Here is a 21,133-nt window from a genome sequence, read left to right as displayed (position 1 = left end):
ATGTGCTTATATAAGAAAATCCCTAAATGCCAAAGCTTGGTGTGTTACATGTACTGTATGTTACAGCTTTCCCTCAGGCACTGGAGACTCCTAGCTATTTGTATGAGCTAATTATGTATATTTTTTAAGAAAATCCAATCATTTCATGCTAACTCTACTTATATTTCTAAACATAATACGTCTTTTAGCGTTCTATGTTCAGGCTAAATAATCTAATCGCATGTGATAGCTGACATTAGTTCCTCATGGCCACTTAGCCGAACTGAGGTATAGCTTCTTTTATTCATAGTACAACAGCAAACTACCAAGATAGCTCTACGTGTTGAGTTATTTCTGTATATTTACATAGACAACTTTTTTGCTGATTCTCCGATTTAACCTCCGTATAGCAAGCAATTAATGATTAACTGCTTCATGACACAAAATTCCTATAGAACGTTAGCTAGCTAAGTTTAGCTACATTGTCTACAACCTGTAGGTCGAGGTCAATCCTCTAAGCAGGCTCGCTAATCAGTCTCAAACATGTACGCTATGTTCACGTTATGTTCGCAACAGAAAACACAAGAGGCTGTTACCAAATGACATGATTTTATTTTAAATATCACACACAAGCAAGGACGACAGGATCTCTCTCTCTATTGCTCACTGTGAGTTTCCCTTCTACTGTAACACAGGTGTGTTTTCTCAAAAATGCTCCAGGTTGCTGCGACTCTCTTGGAGCACCGTCAGTGACGTCATGACTTCCTCCAGTGACCTCTGCCCTAACTGTTTCCCTCCTCTCGTCCTCACGCTGACTGTCCCACTCTGTCGCTCCTTCTCTCCAACCACTGTGAATGCCAGAGAGAGAAAAATGAGGTGGGGGAGAGAGGGTGGGAGAGTGATAAACATGGATATGTAAGTGAAGGAGAGGGACAAGCATGAGGTGGAGGGAGGGATCGTGTGTGTGTGTCTTACCAAATATATAGTTATACTGCGAAAGCTGTGCTGAGCGAATCTTTTTATTTAAGGTGGAACCCTGGTCATCGTCAAGGTCGGCCATAAACCCTGCCTCCTTTAATCTCTGGACCACCTTAAATTTACCACAAAGGGGATAAAGAGCCTTCAGCAGATCGATTCTATTTAATCGGGTATTTAATGTCGTTCAACAATATCATCTAAACTGTTATAAAATAATACTAATCGAATTATAATAACTTTCTAATGAGAGTCACTCACTGCCCGGCCATACTGCTCACTATCATCCCCTACTGGCAAAACCATGACCTGCGCTGGGGAAAGCCAGAACGGCCTGAGAGAGCGAGAGAGAAGACGGCGTTCAGCCAATCACAACACGTCATACTGAACAGTGCAAATAGAATTTTTAAAAATATTTCTCACCACTTGCCGCCAAAGTTCTCAGCCAGAATGGCAATCATTCTCTCTAGTGAGCCCAAAACCGCACGATGCACCATTACAGGTCTGTGTGTCTGTCCATCCGCTCTGAGGGAAGGGAGGGAGGGAGGGAGAGAGAGGTGATGTTAAACACATATTCACACATTAGCATGAGACAGAAAGAAAAACGGAGAAGAAAATAGAGAGTTAAAGTGAGAGAAATTAAAAAGACAGATGGAAGGGGAGTAAAAGCAGAGCACTAGAAAGGATTAAAGGAAAAAAAGGAAAGGCAGAAAGACAGAAATTGACAGAGTGACAGAGTTAATAAAGTTAGGTGTGCGTACATACCCTACATACTCCAGGTCAAATCTGATTGGCAGCTGGAAGTCCAGCTGGATGGTAGCACACTGGTGCTGTCGACCAATCGCATCTCGGATCTGGATATCGATCTTCACACACACATAACAAACATACTTGTGAGAGAGAGAGAGATAGAGAGACTAAAAACTCTGGAGCTGTCTGTAGTCAGGGTTTGGGGGTGTGGGTGTGTGTGTGTGTGTTTGTAGCCTTGAGGAAGACATTCCAGAACACACTGTCATCTATAATCTCCTCCGTTATTAGTCATGAGCGCGAACACACACGGCATGCAATATTGTCTTTTTATTTCATCACTGAGTAAGGCCATCTTGGCTGAATGTATGATTGAAACCGTGTGTGTGAGTGTGAGTGTGTGTGTGTGTGGCACCTTTGGACCGTAAAAAGCGCCGTCTCCCGGATTGAGCTCCCAGCGCTCTCCAAACAACTGCAGACTCTTCTCCAACTGCTACTCCAACAGACAGAGGGGGGTGTGTGTGTGTGTTAATTTTACAGGCGATTGTGTGGTTAAGGTTTCACTCATATGTACGATTCAAGGTGTTACCTGTTCTGCAGTGTCCCAGAGGGCAGAGTCTCCGAGAAACTGGACGGGGCGAGTGGAGAGCAGGCAATGAAACGTGAAACCAAAGACACGATACACACTTCTTACAAAGTCCAAACATGCCGTTATCTCTTCTTCTAACTGCAGAAAGAAAATGACAAGTAAATACACAGAGACTGACTGAGACAGAGGCCACACCCACTTTGCTGAGGCTGACTGAGACAGAGGCCACACCCACTTTGCTGAGGCTGACTGAGACAGAGGCCACACCCACTTTGCTGAGGCTGACTGAGACAGAAGCCACACCCACTTCACTCAGACTGACTGAGACAGAAGCCACACCCACTTCGCTCAGACTGACTGAGACAGAGGCCACACCCTCTTCGCTGAGACTGACTGAGACAGAGGCCACGCCCACTTCGCTGAGACTGACTGAGACAGAAGCCACACCCACTTCACTGAGACTGACTGAGACAGAAGCCACACCCACTTCGCTCAGACTGACTGAGACAGAGGCCACACCCTCTTCGCTGAGGCTGACTGAGACAGAGGCCACACCCACTTCGCTGAGGCTGACTGAGACAGAGGCCAGACCCACTTCGCTGAGGCTGACTGAGACAGAGGCCACACCCACTTCACTGAGACTGACTGAGACAGAAGCCACACCCACTTCGCTCAGACTGACTGAGACAGAAGCCACACCCACTTTGCTGAGACTGACTGAGACAGAGGCCACACCCACTTCGCTCAGACTGACTGAGACAGAGGCCACACCCACTTCGTTGAGACTGACTGAGACAGAAGCCACACCCACTTCGCTGAGACTGACTGAGACAGAGGCCACACCCACTTTGCTGAGAGACAGGCCATAGCAACTTAGTATTAGAGGCCACACCCCTTTCACTTAGATTAACAGAAGCAGAAGCCACACCCCCTTGACTTGGATCTAGCGGTCACTAAAATGTAATCTAATTACATTATTTAGTGTCATATAACTGTAGCACAAACAGACAATATCACATTAGTGAGTGTGTGTTCCATACCTGCTCAGGTGTGCAGAAGATGTGTGCGTCATCCTGACAGAAGCGTCGGACCCTAGTTAGGCCTCCTAGTGCCCCCGAGTGCTCATTGCGGTGCAACGCACCAAAGTCAGCCCAGCGGAGAGGCAACTCACGCCATGACCTCACTCTCTGCTCATACATCACACTGCAGTGGGCAGAGCAACAATGATTAGCTTATTACATTATAACATTATTATACATTGAATTTAATTGGTGTTTAAAAGAAAAAAAAACAAGAAAATTATTCAAACCTACACTTATGAAATATTTTTTTTTTCAAAACTGATTTTTTTTTAATAAAAATTTTGTAAATGTAAATTTGCCTCCTGTGTGATGATGATGTAATTCAGGAAGGGGCGTGTCCTCACCAGTGGGCGGGGCAGTTCATAGGCTTGAGGGCGAAGGTGTGAGGCTCACACGTCACTGTGAACATGTTCTCGCTGTAGTGCTCCCAGTGACCCGAGCGTTGCCATAAAGAAGTGCTGTACAGGGTTGGGGTCACGACCTCACTGAAGCCCCGCCTCTTGTACTCACTCTGACAAAAAGAGGTGTTTTTAACATGCGCCCTTTTGCGTTTTTAATATAAAAAAATGTATGTTTTTTAAAATATTTAAATTTTATGCAGATTAAATAAATCCATGTTGGAATGATAGAGTTTACCTTTATAAAATCAGTGAGCGTGTTGTAAATATGAGCTCCTTTAGGCAGGAAGAAGCAGCTTCCTGGACTGACATCGTTAAAGAAGAACAGCTCCTGCTCCTGAGTAGAAAACAAATGAAGAAGAGAATTAAACACACAAACCACTACATATTTCACAACATTGTGCATTTTTCCAGACTGAACCTTGCCGATGCGTCGATGGTCTCGCTTCTTCGCTTCTTCCTGCTCGTGCTCCCATCGCTCCCGTTCTCTCGGCCCCGGAAAAGAAACTCCCAGAATCCTCTGCACCCCCGCCACCTCGGGATCGGACGACAAAGTCACAGGAGAAACCTGCAGCATCAGAGAGATGAGAAATTACTTAAATGTAGGATGGGGAGGAGTTTAGGACCATGAGGATTTTGCATTGACTCACTTGCAAGGCCATGAAAGAGCGCAGGAAGCCTGTGTGAGGGAGGAGTGGACCGGAGCTCACACCTACACACACGCCACATCTACACACACACACAAAGAAAGAGTTAAAGACAGATATTACAAACACTAGTGCAAATCTGTATTTTCAGCCAGTAAGTTTTTCTTAGAGCTCAACACTGACACCTAGTGGCCAGATCACAGCACAGAATTCATCATCTTATATTCTTTATTCTGTTACCGTCTCAATGCTGTGTTTCGATGCAGATGTGAACCCTGTAATTGTGTTAGCTAAAAACACATTGATGGACTTTATTTCACATTACTGCTGTTAGATGGGGGACAGTGGGCGGGTTTAATTGTTAAAAAATAACAATTAAATAATACGACATCAGTTACTTGTCTTCTGATGTAAATAGACATACTTGATACCTTTTGCTGTTTAGAGTTACTTTGTAATGTAATGTGTTGGCTTTCATGAGCTGATGTGTGTGTGTCAGGTACCTGTACACGCTGACTGTCTCTCCAAGCACCAGCGTCTCCTCGACACACCGCAGCCTCACCTCATCGTCCTGCCACAAACATCACATCACTTCATCAGCTTCATTCACGGCCCTACTACTTGCAGCCAGGGAAGGTTAAAGGTCATGACCTTTGGCTGACCTGGAAGAGTTGCCGGAGCTGGTGCGTGCTCAGTTGCGTCGTAGCAATGGGAAGTTTTAATGCCGCCTTCTCCTCGCACATCTGCTCCACCTCGTCTAAACACACCAAGCTGAGACAGACACCATTATTATAAATTATAATTAATTATTATTATTATTAGGAATTTCTAAGCTACTTAAAGTCATGCCCTGTGACGAACCCTACATTAAATAAATGAATAAATAAATTATGCACAAAAAAATTCATAATTAGTAAATAAAAATAAACAGATTTTTAAATACAATTAAAATAAATGTTATAGTATAATAGACTACAAATGATTCATTTTATTAGTGAAATAAATAAATGTAGCATATGTGAAATAAAGAAATAAAACTGAACTAAAGGAATAAATCAACGGCAAACACGAATAATTTGAAGAAAAAAAAAAAGAGATACAAGTTATATAATTAACAGGAAAGATGCAATTTGATGCAAAAAAAGAAATGAGAAGGTATTGAGACAGTAGTGTGCGTGTGTACCTGTTGTCCAGTCTGTAGTCACAGTAGAGTCCGGTGTCTGAAACACCTTCACGACACACCTGAGCACCAAACTGTGTTTCCATCACACTCGCTAACACACATGCACCTGTCCTCCACACCACCTACAAACACACACACAGCTTATAGATAACATATATGTTAGGAGTTTACTTTTAGAACAAATCTCTCACTCTCTCTCACACACACCTGTCTTCCTTCCGGGGAGTCGTAGCTGAGTAGCTGTAGCTCACAGTCAGCCTCTAATGGTCGAGATAACTCCCACAATGCACCACTCACCCTGCTCACCACGGCTCCTTTAACCCTGCAGAGCCAGTGAAAATTAAGCTCCGCCCCCTTTTTCACTCAGAGGTAATTGTCAGAAATTAAAGTGTGTGGGTGTGGACTCACCGTGTGTTCTGAGCGATCTGTAATGGGGTTGTGACCCCTGACACTCCTTTCACCGTTCTCCCATCGGCCAATCGGACGCTCAGCTCTTGTCCAGGCTCCGCCCCTTTCTGTTTTGGTCTGTTTGAGAAGGCCTCAAAGAGTCGCAGTCGTTCTGACTGGCTGGCTGAAGGCTGAAGCTGCAACACAAACACACAATCAATTATTTGCCACAACACAATATTTAACACACAAAACTAACTCCAAATAAAATAGGGAATTTTTATGCCTGATGCTGTACAAATATTGCTGCTTTAAAATCACGCAAACCCACAATGCACACAGATGTGTTAGACAAAACCACACTCCAGGAAGATTTACATTTCAGCTAAACTGAACTAAACTCTGGGCTGTGTCTTAAAAACACACAAGCCTTAAGAGAGCTTATGGTGTGCCACTTAGTTTGCACTTCAGGGACTACATTTGGGCATCACCCCTGAATCTTATTTCCTCATTTCCCTTCATAAACTGTAAAGCTGTGTGTGTGTTTATTTCAGGACCAGGAAGCATTAAATATAATCACTTTTTTCCTCTCAAAAAGCATGCAGGTTGTTCCTCTTGTGCCACAGCAATTTTCTAACATTTACACATTGAATTCTGGATTCGTCAAAAGTTTTTCCACATAAACTCATTAAAACTGGTGTATTTGAGGGGGAGATGTTTGTTTCTCACTTCAGGAATCCAGGAGGAGAAATAAGTGTGTGTGTGTTTATGTTGCAGGAGGATACGGAATGAGTCACAAACTACTAAGTGTTTTTACAAATGTGATGTTCTGGCCTTCTTCTCCTGATGGTCACATGACCCAATGCATTGCCATGGTAACACCAACATTTACTCCAACACAGTCTTTATCACACCCGATTCCTCAACGGTTTAACACGAAAGAAGGAAACACTAATATACTCTGTACAGACGCATAATCAAGGCGCTGTTCGAAAGTTAGTTCACCCTATGATTCCCCCTTTTTCGAAGCCGAGCAAGAGAGAGAAAGATAAACAATTAAATATCAGAATAAAACGATGAAACGTTTTGCCAGTCAAAGAAAAACCACGAAAGAAATACAAAACGACACACGGAGGAGGAGACGACAGAGAAAACGACTGGAAGAACTTGACGGTGATTAATATTGTACAGAAAGCTGATGAGAGGATGTTAGAAACACTAGAGGCTGTTTGCACTTGGGTTAAAGAAATGCCACTAGTTCAGTGCATACAAGTAAGTCATTTCCAGTCTGCCGTTGACTTCGTTTTTGCACAGTTAAGTGTTTCTTGCTCCATTAAACACACACTATATTCGTGTGTGTGTATTCATGTGCTGAGGATGTGTGTAACCGGCACTTTAGAAATGAATCTCTACTCCAAGTGAAAGTGAAAGTATGAAAGTGGTGCTGTTTAAGCAGTCTGTCTAGAATTTGGGGGGGGGGGGGGGGGGAACGACCAAACAAACAAACAAATAAATAAATAAAAGGGAGTACAGCAGGTCACTTGAGTTTTATTCATGATGCACAGCTTAAATCCATCACTAAGCACAGGCTGTGAGGGAAGCTGTTTTTTTTTTTCAACCAAAATACCAATGATCACGAGGGACACTAAGGGACTGTGCGCACGTGCTGCACATGTTTACATCATGCAGAAGATCCTGATTAGTTGATCAACTTGACCACTTTCCGGATCCATCCAACACGTGCCGAACACAACGATTATCTTAGGTTCACGACCGTAAAGTACTCGTTTCGGACGCGGAAGTAAGAGACAAAATAAATAAATAAAATTAAGAAAATCATTAAAAAAAAGTGGTTTATAAAATTTAACCTTGCTGTAGCTTCTGTGGCTCCTCAACGACGACCTCACGGTCTCGTGGCACAGAGCTCGCCGCAAATACAACGCAACCACCATATTTTCAAAAGATTTAAAAGGTCAGAGTCGTACAAGAAAACATTTTTTTTTTGGGACCTTTATTCCCACAACGTCGTTCCCTGTCGTCCTCTGTGCGCCGCCATTTTACCGGAATAAACCACGGAGGATGCAAATGATTGGTCGGGCTTTTGCCAGGTGCTTGACCAATAGGAAAGCGAGACGATCTGTTTAGGCGCATTCAAATGCGTCAAGCAGGCACTCGCAATGCGCATACAGTAGATTTAATTTCTAAAAAAACAAACAAACAAAAAAAAAACCCTGAGGAAAATTTTGTGCCTGCTAAAGCTAATTTACCAAAGTTTAAGAAAGACACGACGCTGTTCTCATTCATCTACACACACACACACACGACCAGAGTAAAATCACTGTTGGACAAATAGTTGGGATTGAAAATCTAATAATTCCTACTTTAGGTAGTAATCTGAATATAACTGATCCAAGACAAACATGTTGAATAGAGAGGAGTTTAGATTTCATAAACTCAGTGTACCAATCGCCATGAAAAGTGAGCAGCGTTTTGAGTATTCATGGCATAGATGTGAAGTGGAAGTATTTTCTCAAATTAATAATCCCCAAATAAACTAATGCCATAAAGTTATTTATATTCATGCTCAAAAAAACAAATCAATGCAGTGGCAGATAAAATTTGAACGAAATACCAAGTGTGGAAAGACATTAGATGTTTTCACCTGGACAGACCGGTGGAATGTCCCTAGTCGATCTTTTAATACCACACTGGAATAAGAGTTGTCTAATACACGTTTAGCATGGATATAGACCATTACGGGAACAGAAATGGTCAGAGAATGTTCTGAAATCTGGACCTCTTACATCCATCACGCAACCGAGTCCTGTTGTAAAATCATACGCCTAATAATCAGCCCATGCACCTTTCAGTTCTTGAGCAATCCACAAACTGTGAGGGAAATGGACACTACATAAAAGTGGCGTGATTCGGAAAAGTCTCAGCCTGCATTTCAATCCTGTTTAACCGACTTCTTTGTGGCTCAAAAAGACAATACTCTTAAAAAATCTGTCCTATCTACAAAAAGGTTATTTGGATAGTTGAAGCGCCTTCGTTTCTTACAAAACTTGTCAAAGTGTGCTGGACAGGGGGTTCTCCAGGAACAGGGTTGGGTTCTGACTGTTTTAAGTCTTTTTTTTTTTTTTGAGTGTGTACAATATTAAGGACAGATTAAAACAACAAATGTTAGGCCATGATTTAAAACCTGAACAGTGGTAGGAAGTGTGGAAGGTGTTTCATATATTTATGCTGAGAAAATTTAGTGCTGTGTGTCTCATACAGATCAGTATAATGAAAAACAAAGCAAAGAAAAAAAATACAAACGAACAAACAAAAAAAAGAAACAGTAATTAATTAGCCTGTAGGATGGAGTGTGTGTAAATGCAAATCTTTTGCGGAGAAAAAAAATGTACATGGTATGTAGTCTTGCCTGAATATATAATTATTTATACTTTTATAAAAAAAACAAAAAACAAACAAACAAACAAAAAAAAACAGTTCTTAGCTTCTTAATATACTAAGAGGTTTCCTGTTTAGTGGTAATGGCTATCTCCCAAACATTAGCACTTCATAAAACAGTTCTAGTAATGTACTAACTGATGACACTGAGATGCTAACATGATGCTGTATGTTACAGTTAAAGCTAGTCAGAGATATAAAACTGAATTTGTTACCACAGTATTTCTCATCTAACCAGCTGCTAACAAGCTATCAGTAAAGATTGGGGCAGTGTAAGGAGAAACTCTTCTAGCTGGCTATCTAGAAGCTTTCTAAAAATCTAAATTATCTCTAATAATAGAAACCGAGCTAACAGGATGCTAAACACATTACTCCTAGCTCTGTAATACAGAGAACATTGCAAACTAGCTAACGTTTATTAGCTACAGGTTAACATGTCTAACAAAGAGGTGCTAAACTGATGTTTGCTAGCTCTGTGGTACAGAGCAGAGTAAGGCAATTCAATTGAATGGTAACCTCAAAGAGCTCAGCTAAAGACTAAAAGATACAGGGATGCTAAACTTTAGCTCTATATGAAGTACATTTAGCTAAAGACTAAGAAAGGGACAGAAATGAAGGACGAGCACTAACACTAGTCTTAGAACATGGCTAATATGAAGTCTAGTATTTGGGCCACAGCCATTTTATGTGAATCCTTAGCATGTGGTCATCCCAGTCAGAGATTGTTGTTAAGAAGTTGTTGATCTCAACGTGTATGCATTGAAAGACAAAAGAAGACACCGTATATCACCACCACCACATTCTGTAAACGTTCACATGTTATGAACCAAAATGAAGAAAAAAAGAAAGAAAGAAAAAAAAAAAATACATCACAACTTGTACAAGCAATACTAGCAATATGTACATTAATCACAGTTAATTTCTCAGTTTGGGTGGAACCCAGGAAAAGCACATTCTTCCTCAAATCTGAAGTGTTTTATACATATCTAATGTAAAAGTCTCATCTGAACTCTTTTCTGAATATATTTAGCAATGGTTAGCTTGTATATACACACACAAACAAACTGGAAGATTTTGACCCGTGTCAATACCGTTTCCTTTAGCATGTTCTCGACCACTTTAAAAGGCGAAATAACGACAAAAAGTCTGCACTTGAAACATGAATATTTTAACATTTTCCCTTGCTAACTAGCTAGCAAAGGTTAAAATTTTATGCCATCTTGCTAGCATGGTGACTAGACAACAGACTGCAGTAGCATTCTAGCTAACAAAGTAATGCATCATATCAGTAGTATTTCAGCTAGCAATGTATGGCTTCTTATTAACTAGATGGCACGGTAACTAATTAGCAGACTGAAGGCAACATGCTAACTTAAAGCTTCCTCAGCTCACACAGAGAGAAAAACCTGATTATTAAGCGATGAAATCATGCTAGCTATTTTATTTTTTTCGTTCTCTCATATTGCTAACCAGCCATTACCAGTTGAAAATGTCTATACCATGCGAACTAGCTGGCAGAATAATATTCTAACTAGCATTGTGAAAACAGACCTCAGCAATCTAAAGCGACATTGAAAAAAATCTTTGATGAACCAACTTCACTCATCCCGATAAAATAACAATGTGAAACAAGGGGAACGTGACAACAGGAAGTGGACGAGGGTACATCAGAAACGGTATTTGACAGCAATTTTGGGCTTGGAGATTTGGAAATTTATGACCTCTTGAAATGTGTAAGGAACAGAAAACAGACAAAATACAAAGCAAGTGCCTCATAATGTACCGTCTAATCAGTTTCCAAGGAAAGGGTATCCACCTTTAAACAGCTATGTGGACGATTTTGGTGTTTAAACCGTAATTACTTTTAATATTTAACAGGTTCAGACCATAGTCTTGCATTATTGTGTTCCTCTAAGGAACAATTAAGCAAATAGGATATAGTCTGTAATGGCCAAGTGTTTTTTTGTTTTGTTTTTGTAAATCGTACACGTAGCTTGCTTGTGCACAGCTTCAGAAACAGCTACTTTTTTCCCCCATCAAAAAATTTTACACAATTCTTATACACATTATTTTCAAAAGGGGGAAAAAAAAAAATAAAAAAAATCGTCATCATTATCATAAGGATAAAGAATTGTAAGCCCCCGGTCATTCTTGTTTCTCAACGCAGGGCATTTATTAGTATGAATACACACAAGAACTAAAAAAAAACCAAAAAAAAAAAAAAACAAATAAATAAATAAATGAACCAGTCTTAAAAGACAGGAAGTAGAAAGACAGGAAGCAGTAAGATTGACTTGTGTGGTGTTTTTTTTTTCTAGATAAATTCTACTTTCATTTAAAGTTGAAACATGAGATTGTATAATCTAGTTGTAGAGCAACAATAAACCTGTGTTCACTTTTGCGTTTCTCAATTCCTGAATATCTGCTTGCGTTTAGCTGCAATTCCGAAAGAAGACTTGGAGACCTGACTTGTCAATGTCTAGTGTGAATGCAGTTTTAATCCAGATTTTTGATATAAGCTTGAAGCAGAGGTTAAAATGTGTTTACAGAAAGAGGGAGAGAGTGAGAAAGAGAGAGTAAGAGTTTGCGAGTAGGAATGCAGAAGCCACACAAGGAAAAGAGAAAGCTTCTATTTACATTCTTAAGTACAGACCTAGATCATTCAAAAATAATTTGGTTGTACATTTTCACACACACACACACAAAATAAGTGGAAATGATCAGAATAACCACCTTTTCCTCTTTCTGTTCATCTTCTTTCTCTCCTTTTTTATCTTGTCATCTTGTCTAAGTGACCAACTTTTAGGAAAGACCAAGCTGAGGGGGAAGGCTTTAAGTATGCATTTGTTTAGGCTGCTATCATGTGACCTTTTACCATAGTAGCAAGGGAGCAATGCCTAAGTAAACGCATGCATCTGAATAGTCAGCAACGTAACCCTTAATAGCGAGGAGGCAAAAACGGTCGTTTAGGAGCATGTAAGGATGCACCTCGGTAGCCGGGGGCAGGCCGCTTTGCACCTGGCAACAAGGACTCTCGGGGAAGGGGCAACGGAAGCCTCTGCGAAGGCAAGCGCAGAAGAGGTCGGGGTGGGGAAGGCAAAAGCGGCCGGGGTTCTCTGGAGAGGGTAGGGGTAGTGGGTGTGGTTGGAGTGGTGGGTAAAGGCGAGGTCGGGCTTTGCCCCAATAGCGGGCGGTGAAGGGGACGCATGGAATGAGATTTACCCCTAGAATTGTTAGAAGTGATAGCCCCGCTCCCATGGGCTGCCACTGACTCAGGACGCAGATTAGCAGGTGGCAGGGGCAAAACTCGGTCAATGGGGACCAAGATGCCACCCACCATCACAGCAGATGTAGTAGGGGAGTGAGGGAAGTCCCTAGAAGGGGTCAAGGAAGGTGGAGTGGGCGGAGCAATGTGAGGAGGTGGAACAACTGGAGGGGCCAGGGTCTGAGAAGGAGGGAAGAACGGAGGGGGTGGTGGTGATGAGTACTGCCCCGGGGGAACTGCCAGATGAGCTTTGGCAGATGTGGCGAGGTCTCCAGAACTGTCTGGGCCATGATTTCCAGGATGAGGCAGAGTTGGGGTTTCCATAAACTCCGCCTCTTCATACCACACCCCACCCCCTCTGGTCGCACCACTGGACCTTCTGGGACCTCGACCAATCACGCGAATGCTCTCAACTGTCTGGATGCGGTTGCTGTAGCCGAGCGGATCTTCGTCGCTAGTTGCCGCAGTAACCACGGTCTCAATGCGACGATAGCGTTCGTTGTCTCCAGCAATCGCTTCCTGTTTCTTTGTTGCCTTCTTCCCTCCTTTTTCCTCCTTGCCTTTTTCTCTCTGACCTCCTGCACTTGCTCTTCTTCCTACCGTTTTAGCTTTTGTGGCCACTTCCTGCACAGAGAAGGAAGACAAACTGGAAGAGGGGGTGTGGCCAGAAGATACATCACTCCTTCTCTTCCCTACATCTGGCTCTTTGTTTTTGACTGCAAGCTTTCCTGATGGTGTTCGGTAATCTCGGTCTTTCCGGTCATCTTCGGTGCCCCACGATGAAACGTGGGCTTTGTGGCCCGTAACACATGGGCTGTCAACTATTTCATCCTGTGTCGGAGTCCCGCCCCTTTCATCTCGAACTGGCGTGGAGTCTCCACCCACAAGCAGTGGGCTGTTACTTTCTGCCTCAAATACACCTGCAAATCCAGGATTCACTTGCAGGAAGTTGTTGATTTTTGACTCCAAGCTTGGCATCATGACTTCCTTTCTGTCTTTCTCCCGCTCTTTCTCTCTGTCTCTCTCCCACTCTATCACTCTCTCTCGCTCTGTCTCATGACACAAACTGTTATTTTCTGAAGCTTTTGGAGTCTTCGGTGTGGTTGGTGCTGTTGGAGCGGTGGTTGTCGTTACTGTTTCTGTTGCTGTTACCGTCGTTGTGGTGACCAAAGAAGAGGGGAGAGAGACCGGGGAGGTGAGAGAGCCAGAGCGGGTGGAGGAGAGCAGAGAGGACAAACCTGTAGGAAAAACAACAAAATCTTTGTACACTACGCTAAATCTTTATGTTAGTAACTTTGTGAAAAAGCGAGTATGTGGTTACCAGAATGTGTGTGTGTCTTTGTGAGTGCATTAAGGATTCCTTCTGGTGAAATATCCACTCTGGACAGGATGCTGGCCAACGGATTGGGCGCCACAGTTCCAACAGCGGGCGTGGCCTTTGTTGTGGGGGTGTGACCTGGCTGTGTAGTGGGAGTTCCGGGAGAGGGGCGAGACACAGGACTCACACCTGTGTAATAAAACAAACAAAAAACAAAAACAAAAAAAAAAGAAAAACAGAGATGCACTCTGAATATAAACTAATATGAAATTGCATTTTTCTAAGAAATTCCTCCAAACTTTTCAAAATTTTCTTCTATTGAAAGTAATAAACCCATATTAACTTGTGAAAGGAGAAATTCAATAATTTAAAATTTAACAATAGTAAAAATTAGAAAAGAATTTATAAATGAAAAACAAAATACAGAAAAAAAAATCAAATGTTACTCACCTGTATTCTTCATGGCATTCGTGATGCTGTTCAAAATGGAGCTGATCTTCCCCAGATCCACATTTGCCAGATTTAAAGGGGCGGGGCTGAGAGTACTGGTGGGTGTGGTCACTGCAGACGAGGACACTGTCTGAACGGCTGCGGGTTCAGACGTCGTTTTTGTGGAAGGCGCTGAAGTAGGTGACTTGGCTGCTGTTGCATTCACGGTTTTGGAAATTGCAGATGGAAGCACTTTTTCTTTTTTGTCTTCAACTGAACAAAAAAATAAGTATTAAATACAATCAGAGAAAAAAGGAAACAAATAAAGGAATAAATAAACAGACGCTCACCAATAATGTTTGTGGCATTCGAGGGCTCCTCATCAGACATGTCCATGTCCTCCACGTCTCTGTTATCTTTCTCGTCTTTCGTTCTTTGGTTGCGTCCCAGTCCGTGAAAGGGCGATTCGGAGCCGGAGGGTGAGGGTGCGTCCTCAGAGGGTGAGGGAACCGGAGATTCAGCATCAGGTAGGGTGGCTTTCAGAGCGTCCAGCTTGCGTTTTAGATTCAAAACACGATTCGCAAATGTCTTGTATGCCTAAGCAGAGATGGAGCAACAATAAGATTCTGCTTTCAAGAATGCAATTTTTCAAGGCTGTATACAATACAATACTTATTTGACCTTAGGGAAGTGATTAAGTCAAACTTTTAGACAATATGTTTTTACTTCCATTGCTCCAATAAGCCAACAGCCGAGTACTAACAACCGAAGTTTACAACAACTGACTTACATTAGCGACAATTTTGACCTCTTTGTACTGCATTTCATAAAAAATGTCAGCGTTTCCCAGAGCCTCTAGCAGAGCCGGTCCTGCCTCCTTCTGTCCTTCCAGAAACTGCACAATCTCCTGCAGCCTCAAGCTGCCTTCCTCGAAATCCTTTGAGAATTTATTTCCTCCTGCTTTATCTGGGGGATTAAAAAAAAAAAAAAAAAAAGAGTGATGTGATGTTTAAATGTCAATAAGTTTGGACGTGTCACTTAAACATATTCAAACAAACCTTTGAGTTGCTTGAGAGCTTCGGTGCTGCAGACGTCAACTCTGAGAGCAGCGAGTTGTTTCTCTTTCAGCTCACTCTCCTCTAGACCACGTTTGTATGCAGAAAGGCGATCAATGAACGCCTGAGGCTAAAATGACGTAAAAACATCATTAATATGGAAAGATTTGGTTGGGGGATATCAGATAATAGAAGTCAAATTACTTACTGCAAATTCTGCTACAATCTTGGACTTGAGGGCAGCTTTAGGTGTAACTAGAGATGTAAAAATAGCAATTAAAAAAAATAATAAAAAAATTAAAATGTATATTATATATTACACATTATATTATACACACACAAACAGTAGCTCTTTCCCTGCTTCAACGCTTTCTAGAAAGTCTCACTTATTACTATTTTGGATTTTAAACAATGAATCATCTTTACCTGTAGGGGGCGTTGTCTCTTTTTTCTGCAGATTTGCCTTGAGCTCAGTGATCAGCTCCTCTGAATAAACACTCCGCTCCTGCCAAATGTTAAAGATTCTCTCCACTGACCGACGCACTTTAGCATCCCTACAACCAAACAAAATGGAGCCATTTAGCTTAGTAACTTAACGCACAAACAACAAAAGAAAATTTCCCCATCTTCCACACATACCTGACCAGCAGGGCGGCATTGGGAAGGATCTCTGCAAACGTGCCACGGTAAGCTATAGCGTTTTTCCTCTTGCAGTTCTGAATGACATCATTAGCGAGGTAGAAGAGATTCAGCCTGTGATTGGCATCCGCTTAAGAGACAGAAACCAATCACATATTACCATTTCCAGTAGTGACAACAAGAAGAAATATATGTAGGTTTGGAATTGTAGCCACTATTGTTACAATCAGAGAAGTTTTATTTCTAATTATAAATCGGTTTCTGGTCTAAAATATTAAGTAGAAAAAAAAAGTTAATATTTTGAAATTAATATTAACTTCCATTCACCTGACAGTTTGACCAAAATAGTGGAGGAGATCAAGAAGTTACTTTAGGTCCAAACTTATTTTCACATTAACACATTTATTAGAACAATTCTGCACTATCACCATGATCTACGAGCTCTAAAGCCTATAACAGACACACAATAAAATTAATCTACTCAACACAAACATACCTGAATGTATGTAAATAAGCATTAAGGAAAAGAAGCATGTAAGGATCAAAATGACAACCTTAACCTTTATAACCACAGAAAATTCCTAATACATTACTATCAGTGAAATAGCTTTACCATAAGCCAGTAAAGAGCAAATATGCTTCTAAAAATAACATATATATAAAAAATAAAACACTAGCTAAAACATGGAATTTACCAATATTATTCTACTGCTCAGTTTACAATACCCAGTAACAGGTTGGTTAGTAGTTTGTCAACTAAGAACCTTTCTGCACATAACAGACCTGCTCAAATGAGCAACAACAGGCTGCAATACCCTTAGACATGCGTGAACACCCTTAAACAGTACCAAAGCATTCACTCAAAACCATTTAGCACCACATTTAGTGCAGAACACCAGCAACGCCATAATCCATGCAGCAACACCTGTGCACCAACATGCCGAAAATACATAAAGCTTGGTCCAAATACATCTGCCACACAGCAAGGGCCTGTGGTATACAGTATACCTCTGCAACTAAACATGTCCCAAAACAATGGAAACTAGACAGACAAGGCCCCTCTGCATCAAGGCCCTTCCCTCAGGCAGCAGCAAGGCCCTCCATCGTGCTACAGCCACCATTACAGATTACATTACACCACCACATTACAACCGATTAGGAACAAGTAGAAACCTCTCCTATTTTCTGAGGTTTTTCTAGTATTTCTAGAATCTGGTGTAATCAGCCTTTTATTAACACGGAATTGTGCAGCAGATTTAAACTGCTTCATGGGATAAAGTTTTGAGTTACTGAATGTACTCAGCAATTTGAGTGATCTATATAACTTCAAGCTACACATGACTAAAATGCAAAAATGCAAATTAAATGATTTATTCATTCACGTACTACAGTCTATTGCACAGGTTTACACACCAAAGATGAAGATAGGCAGTGGAATGACATTTCATTTTTTTATTTCACAAATGTTCCTTCATTACTCCAAGTCACAAAATGTGTTATGCTAAGACATAGTCCAAATTCTGGCACATTCTTCCTGACATATCCAGTCTAACACTGGCAGTCTGACTGGAAACTTATGGATGTTGTACCAAACAGACTACCGTCTTCAGATCAGTTGTTACAATAAGTAAGCTAACTCAATAAGCCAAATTTTTGCAAATTGTCTGTCTTGGGCCCTGTTCAGTTTATAGAGCTCCATATTGTCTCTGTCAGGTGGAATCCTCATATCTCCAAAACCGTTATTTTTCAGGAAATTAAAAACGCCGTACCTTATCTGCAATGCACAGGGTTTAGTCCACTTTGCAGTGGATTGTCTTGCACTAAATTCCTGTCCTCAGACGAGCACCAGAACTAGCGGGGGGTCAAGATTTTTTTTCTTTGAGCCCAGTGTTTTGAAGAAGACGTGTTGATTCATTGCAACTCTTCTTGAGGAGAAATAAGCTCTCCCGTGGAGTGAAGAAGAGGTGGACAGTTGAAGTGTCCAATGGAGTTATATGATTTGCGCTCAAGCTATTTTCAAGACTTTAGATTGGTTAATAACTTGTAAAAATAACAGACCAACGTGGGGACTGACCAATAGCATCGATATGTGAAAAAATATGAAATTGACAAAATTTGGACATACGAGGTTTCCGCCCGACAGCGACGATATGTTCCATAACTGTGGAAATTACATTTCAAACAATACTTGGAGAAAACCAGTAAAGTCTGCGCTACTTTGCCATTGCTAATGCGAGCATTTTTTAGATAATACCATGCAGTTCTGGTTTGATTACATATTTCCCTCTGTTGTGATGATCAAATCTTGCTAACCAGGGAAAAGATGTGGTCTATATCCATATTCTATGTGGTCTGTATCCCCTAGCTATACTTCTACTGCATTTGACATACCTCAGAAATGATGAGGTAATTTGAGGCTTGGACTGAAGCATAAATATGAAACTATACATAGTACAGAACCTATAAAGCTAGAATTGTAAACAAACTGATTAACCCATTGTTTTAATTATTTTCTTAATTGTATCAGTCAGCAATGAATTGTAATTAAAAATGGGAGCGCTACCTAAAACCACAGCTAGGCTTTAACTTCCTCCTTTAGATGTTCTAACATTAATCACTTTGGAGGCAGGACGAGGCAGGTTGCTGCTTTATTATTTTTAATAACAAGAGTTGAATAGTCATCTGTTGCTAGCTGAGTGACTGAGGCCTTAAGGGAAATATAGCTAGCGAGCTTATTATACATTACATACTAGAACATTTTCCTGGAGTGTAACTAAAACCCCCAGGAAAATCTGATCACTTTTAAACTGATTTTATAATACGCTAGGTATAAAGTAGGCCGAACCAAGTTTAGGCCAAGTTTCCATGAGTTTTACCCACAAAGTTCACAGGCAGCTCACAACTATACACTTAAACAGGACACAAGGCCATGCACAACCAGCTTCCCCCAGTATGTCCAAGGGTTTTTAGTTATCTTAAGTAAGGTAAGTTTTTAAATACATCAGGGCTGGGCAATAGAAACAAGACTTACTTTTGTTAAAAAAAAACAAAAACAAAAAAACGTAATTGTTTCACAGTCCATTAACCTATTAAACATAATCACAGAAGTCATCTGATCACATTAAACTCCATCACATCACTTAACCATAATATTTTTCAAACAATGACATCCACCTAAACCAGTCAGATAACAAAATCACTTCAGTACACAAGAGATCACAATTTCAGTCAGCAGATCACATCAGTACTCAGCCGATGGTGTCAGTACTCGGCAGGTCACTTGGATCAAAATGATCACTCAACTAATCACAGCACTCATCCAAATATATCCAATCACTCAGCAGATTACAAGTGATCATGTCACATAGCTGATCACATATCTCTTAACCCATCCCTTTACTTATCCAATTTACATCCCTTCCTTGATCATATAACTCACCCGATCACATCATTCATCCAATCACATCGCTCAGTCGATCAGATTACTCTCTTAATTACATCGTTCATTTCATCACAAATAATCATGTCACATCAATAACATCATCACATAACTTAACCAATCACACCACTCACCTGATCACAACTGTTTCATTCACCCAATCAAAACTCAAGGAGATCACTTAACCCATCACAACGGATCAATTCCCACAGCAGATCTCATCACTCAGATGTTCAAATTACACTCACACGACCTCACTTAAAACCGTAAAGAAGTTTCATTAAATCAGTAAACGACGTACATTAGTTGCACTTCGTGTACTACTTGGTGAATGTGGTATAGTGATCCAGTGTGTGATTTTCTCTGCATTGCTTCTGCAGGTAATCTGACAGATCAAACCCACACACATACAAATTCATCAGGTTCTTCAGTCAGAAACATACACTCGGAAAGCCAATTTATATCATCATGTGACCTTTGTGACCCATCTGACCTCACAACCTACTGAGGCCCTGTGATCTGGAGAAGTCTGAGGTGTAAAAAAAACAAAACAAAACAAAAAAAAAATAGAGTGCACAGGTGCATTCTGGGAGATCAGCAGATCACTGAAAACAGATCACTTTAGTTTGAGTTAAAAAAAAAAAACTATACTTGGTGAGTAAACAATCACATACATTTGCTTGTGTTTAGTTTTCTCCTTAAGCTTGAGCTTTGATGGCTAAATAAATTGTACCTAACGCCTTCTCTATAAACTACACACGTTTATTCTAATATGTGAAAATGCTACATCGTTAAACCTTAATATTAGATGTTGCACTTTTTATTCTGATCCAGAGCACGTGAGATCAAAGAGAATAAACTCTTACTGCGTCCTTATTTACAAGCCTGGCCTGTAACCCAAACACCAGCTGTTTAGCATGTTAGCGGCTCACATCATGGTGCCAAAACCTTAAACCGACGTGCAAAATTAAGAGTTATTAGTGCAAATACAGAGACGAAGCACATGCGGTATTGTGCACGAGTATAACACACGCGTGCGTGCGCGCGCTACTGTTAGTGTTAGTGTTGTGTACAAGCAAAAACGACTCACATTTTTTGATCCACTTCATCCAGTATCGCACTACGACCCGGTGGTGTTTCTTATTCTCCAGGCACCAGGACGATAAGCTCTGAATGGACTCCATGGTGTTCGTAACTCCTTGAAATCGACGGTCCAGACTCGCTTCCAGGGCAGCCGAGGAGCTGCTACTGCTGCTGCTGCGGCCGCCGCCACTGGCCACTTCAGCTCCGGCCGCCATCTTTCCTTCACTCTCCTGGGCCGGAGCGGAGCTTCATTTACAGAGAAGACCGCTAGAGGGCGCACGAATCAACAAGCTCACCCAATCCGCCATTTTTTGAAGCTCTTTATAAAGAGTTTAACCTCGTACACGCAGATATACTTAAAATGAAATGTTTTGAACAACATTTAAAGCTAATATTTCGATATTTAATCATGCACCTGTGCAGGGAAATGCTCTCCAGGATACTTTAGTAAACAAACTGGTG

At 41.2% G+C, this 21,133-nt stretch overlaps 1 protein-coding gene across 2 annotated transcripts; it reads right to left on the bottom strand.

Annotated features, from left to right (window-relative positions):
- Positions 1-571: 571 nt before the first annotated feature.
- tars2 (threonyl-tRNA synthetase 2, mitochondrial) lies at positions 572-20,917 on the bottom strand. Of its 2 annotated transcripts, XM_060871020.1 has the most exons (18): positions 7,856-7,996; positions 6,009-6,184; positions 5,808-5,922; positions 5,601-5,722; positions 5,080-5,188; positions 4,921-4,988; positions 4,421-4,499; positions 4,192-4,338; positions 4,009-4,107; positions 3,717-3,883; positions 3,331-3,493; positions 2,291-2,428; positions 2,117-2,194; positions 1,720-1,820; positions 1,378-1,479; positions 1,216-1,288; positions 955-1,069; positions 572-827 (listed from the first exon to the last, which is right to left on the bottom strand). In XM_060871020.1, the coding sequence occupies exons 1-18, from the start codon at positions 7,937-7,939 to the stop codon at positions 685-687; spliced, it is 2,079 nt and encodes a 692-aa protein (XP_060727003.1). In that variant the 5' UTR covers positions 7,940-7,996; the 3' UTR covers positions 572-684. The 2 variants fall into 2 exon arrangements, 1 of the variants encoding a protein (XP_060727003.1); XR_009648504.1 differs by lacking the exons at positions 572-827; positions 955-1,069; positions 1,216-1,288; ... (12 more) ...; positions 5,808-5,922; positions 7,856-7,996 and adding exons at positions 12,177-13,946; positions 14,030-14,215; positions 14,477-14,728; ... (5 more) ...; positions 16,150-16,279; positions 20,679-20,917 and having other exon boundaries at positions 6,047-6,184.
- Between the last annotated feature and the right edge of the window lie 216 nt (positions 20,918-21,133).

The sequence above is a fragment of the Tachysurus vachellii genome, chromosome 5, assembly GCF_030014155.1.
Source record: "Tachysurus vachellii isolate PV-2020 chromosome 5, HZAU_Pvac_v1, whole genome shotgun sequence".
Taxonomy (NCBI): domain Eukaryota; kingdom Metazoa; phylum Chordata; class Actinopteri; order Siluriformes; family Bagridae; genus Tachysurus; species Tachysurus vachellii.
Note: the sequence above shows the minus strand (reverse complement) of the source record. Positions and strands in the feature narration are given on the sequence as shown.

Coding starts and splice junctions, on each gene's coding strand:
- tars2 (XM_060871020.1), bottom strand. CDS start 7,939: ATGGTGGTTGCGTTGTATTTGCGGCGAGCTCTGTGCCACGAGACCGTG. Junction 5,923..6,008: donor CAGATCGCTCAGAACACACG/GTGAGTCCACAC, acceptor CTGGCTCTGCAG/GGTTAAAGGAGCCGTGGTGA. Junction 3,494..3,716: donor ATGAACTGCCCCGCCCACTG/GTGAGGACACGC, acceptor TGCCCACTGCAG/TGTGATGTATGAGCAGAGAG.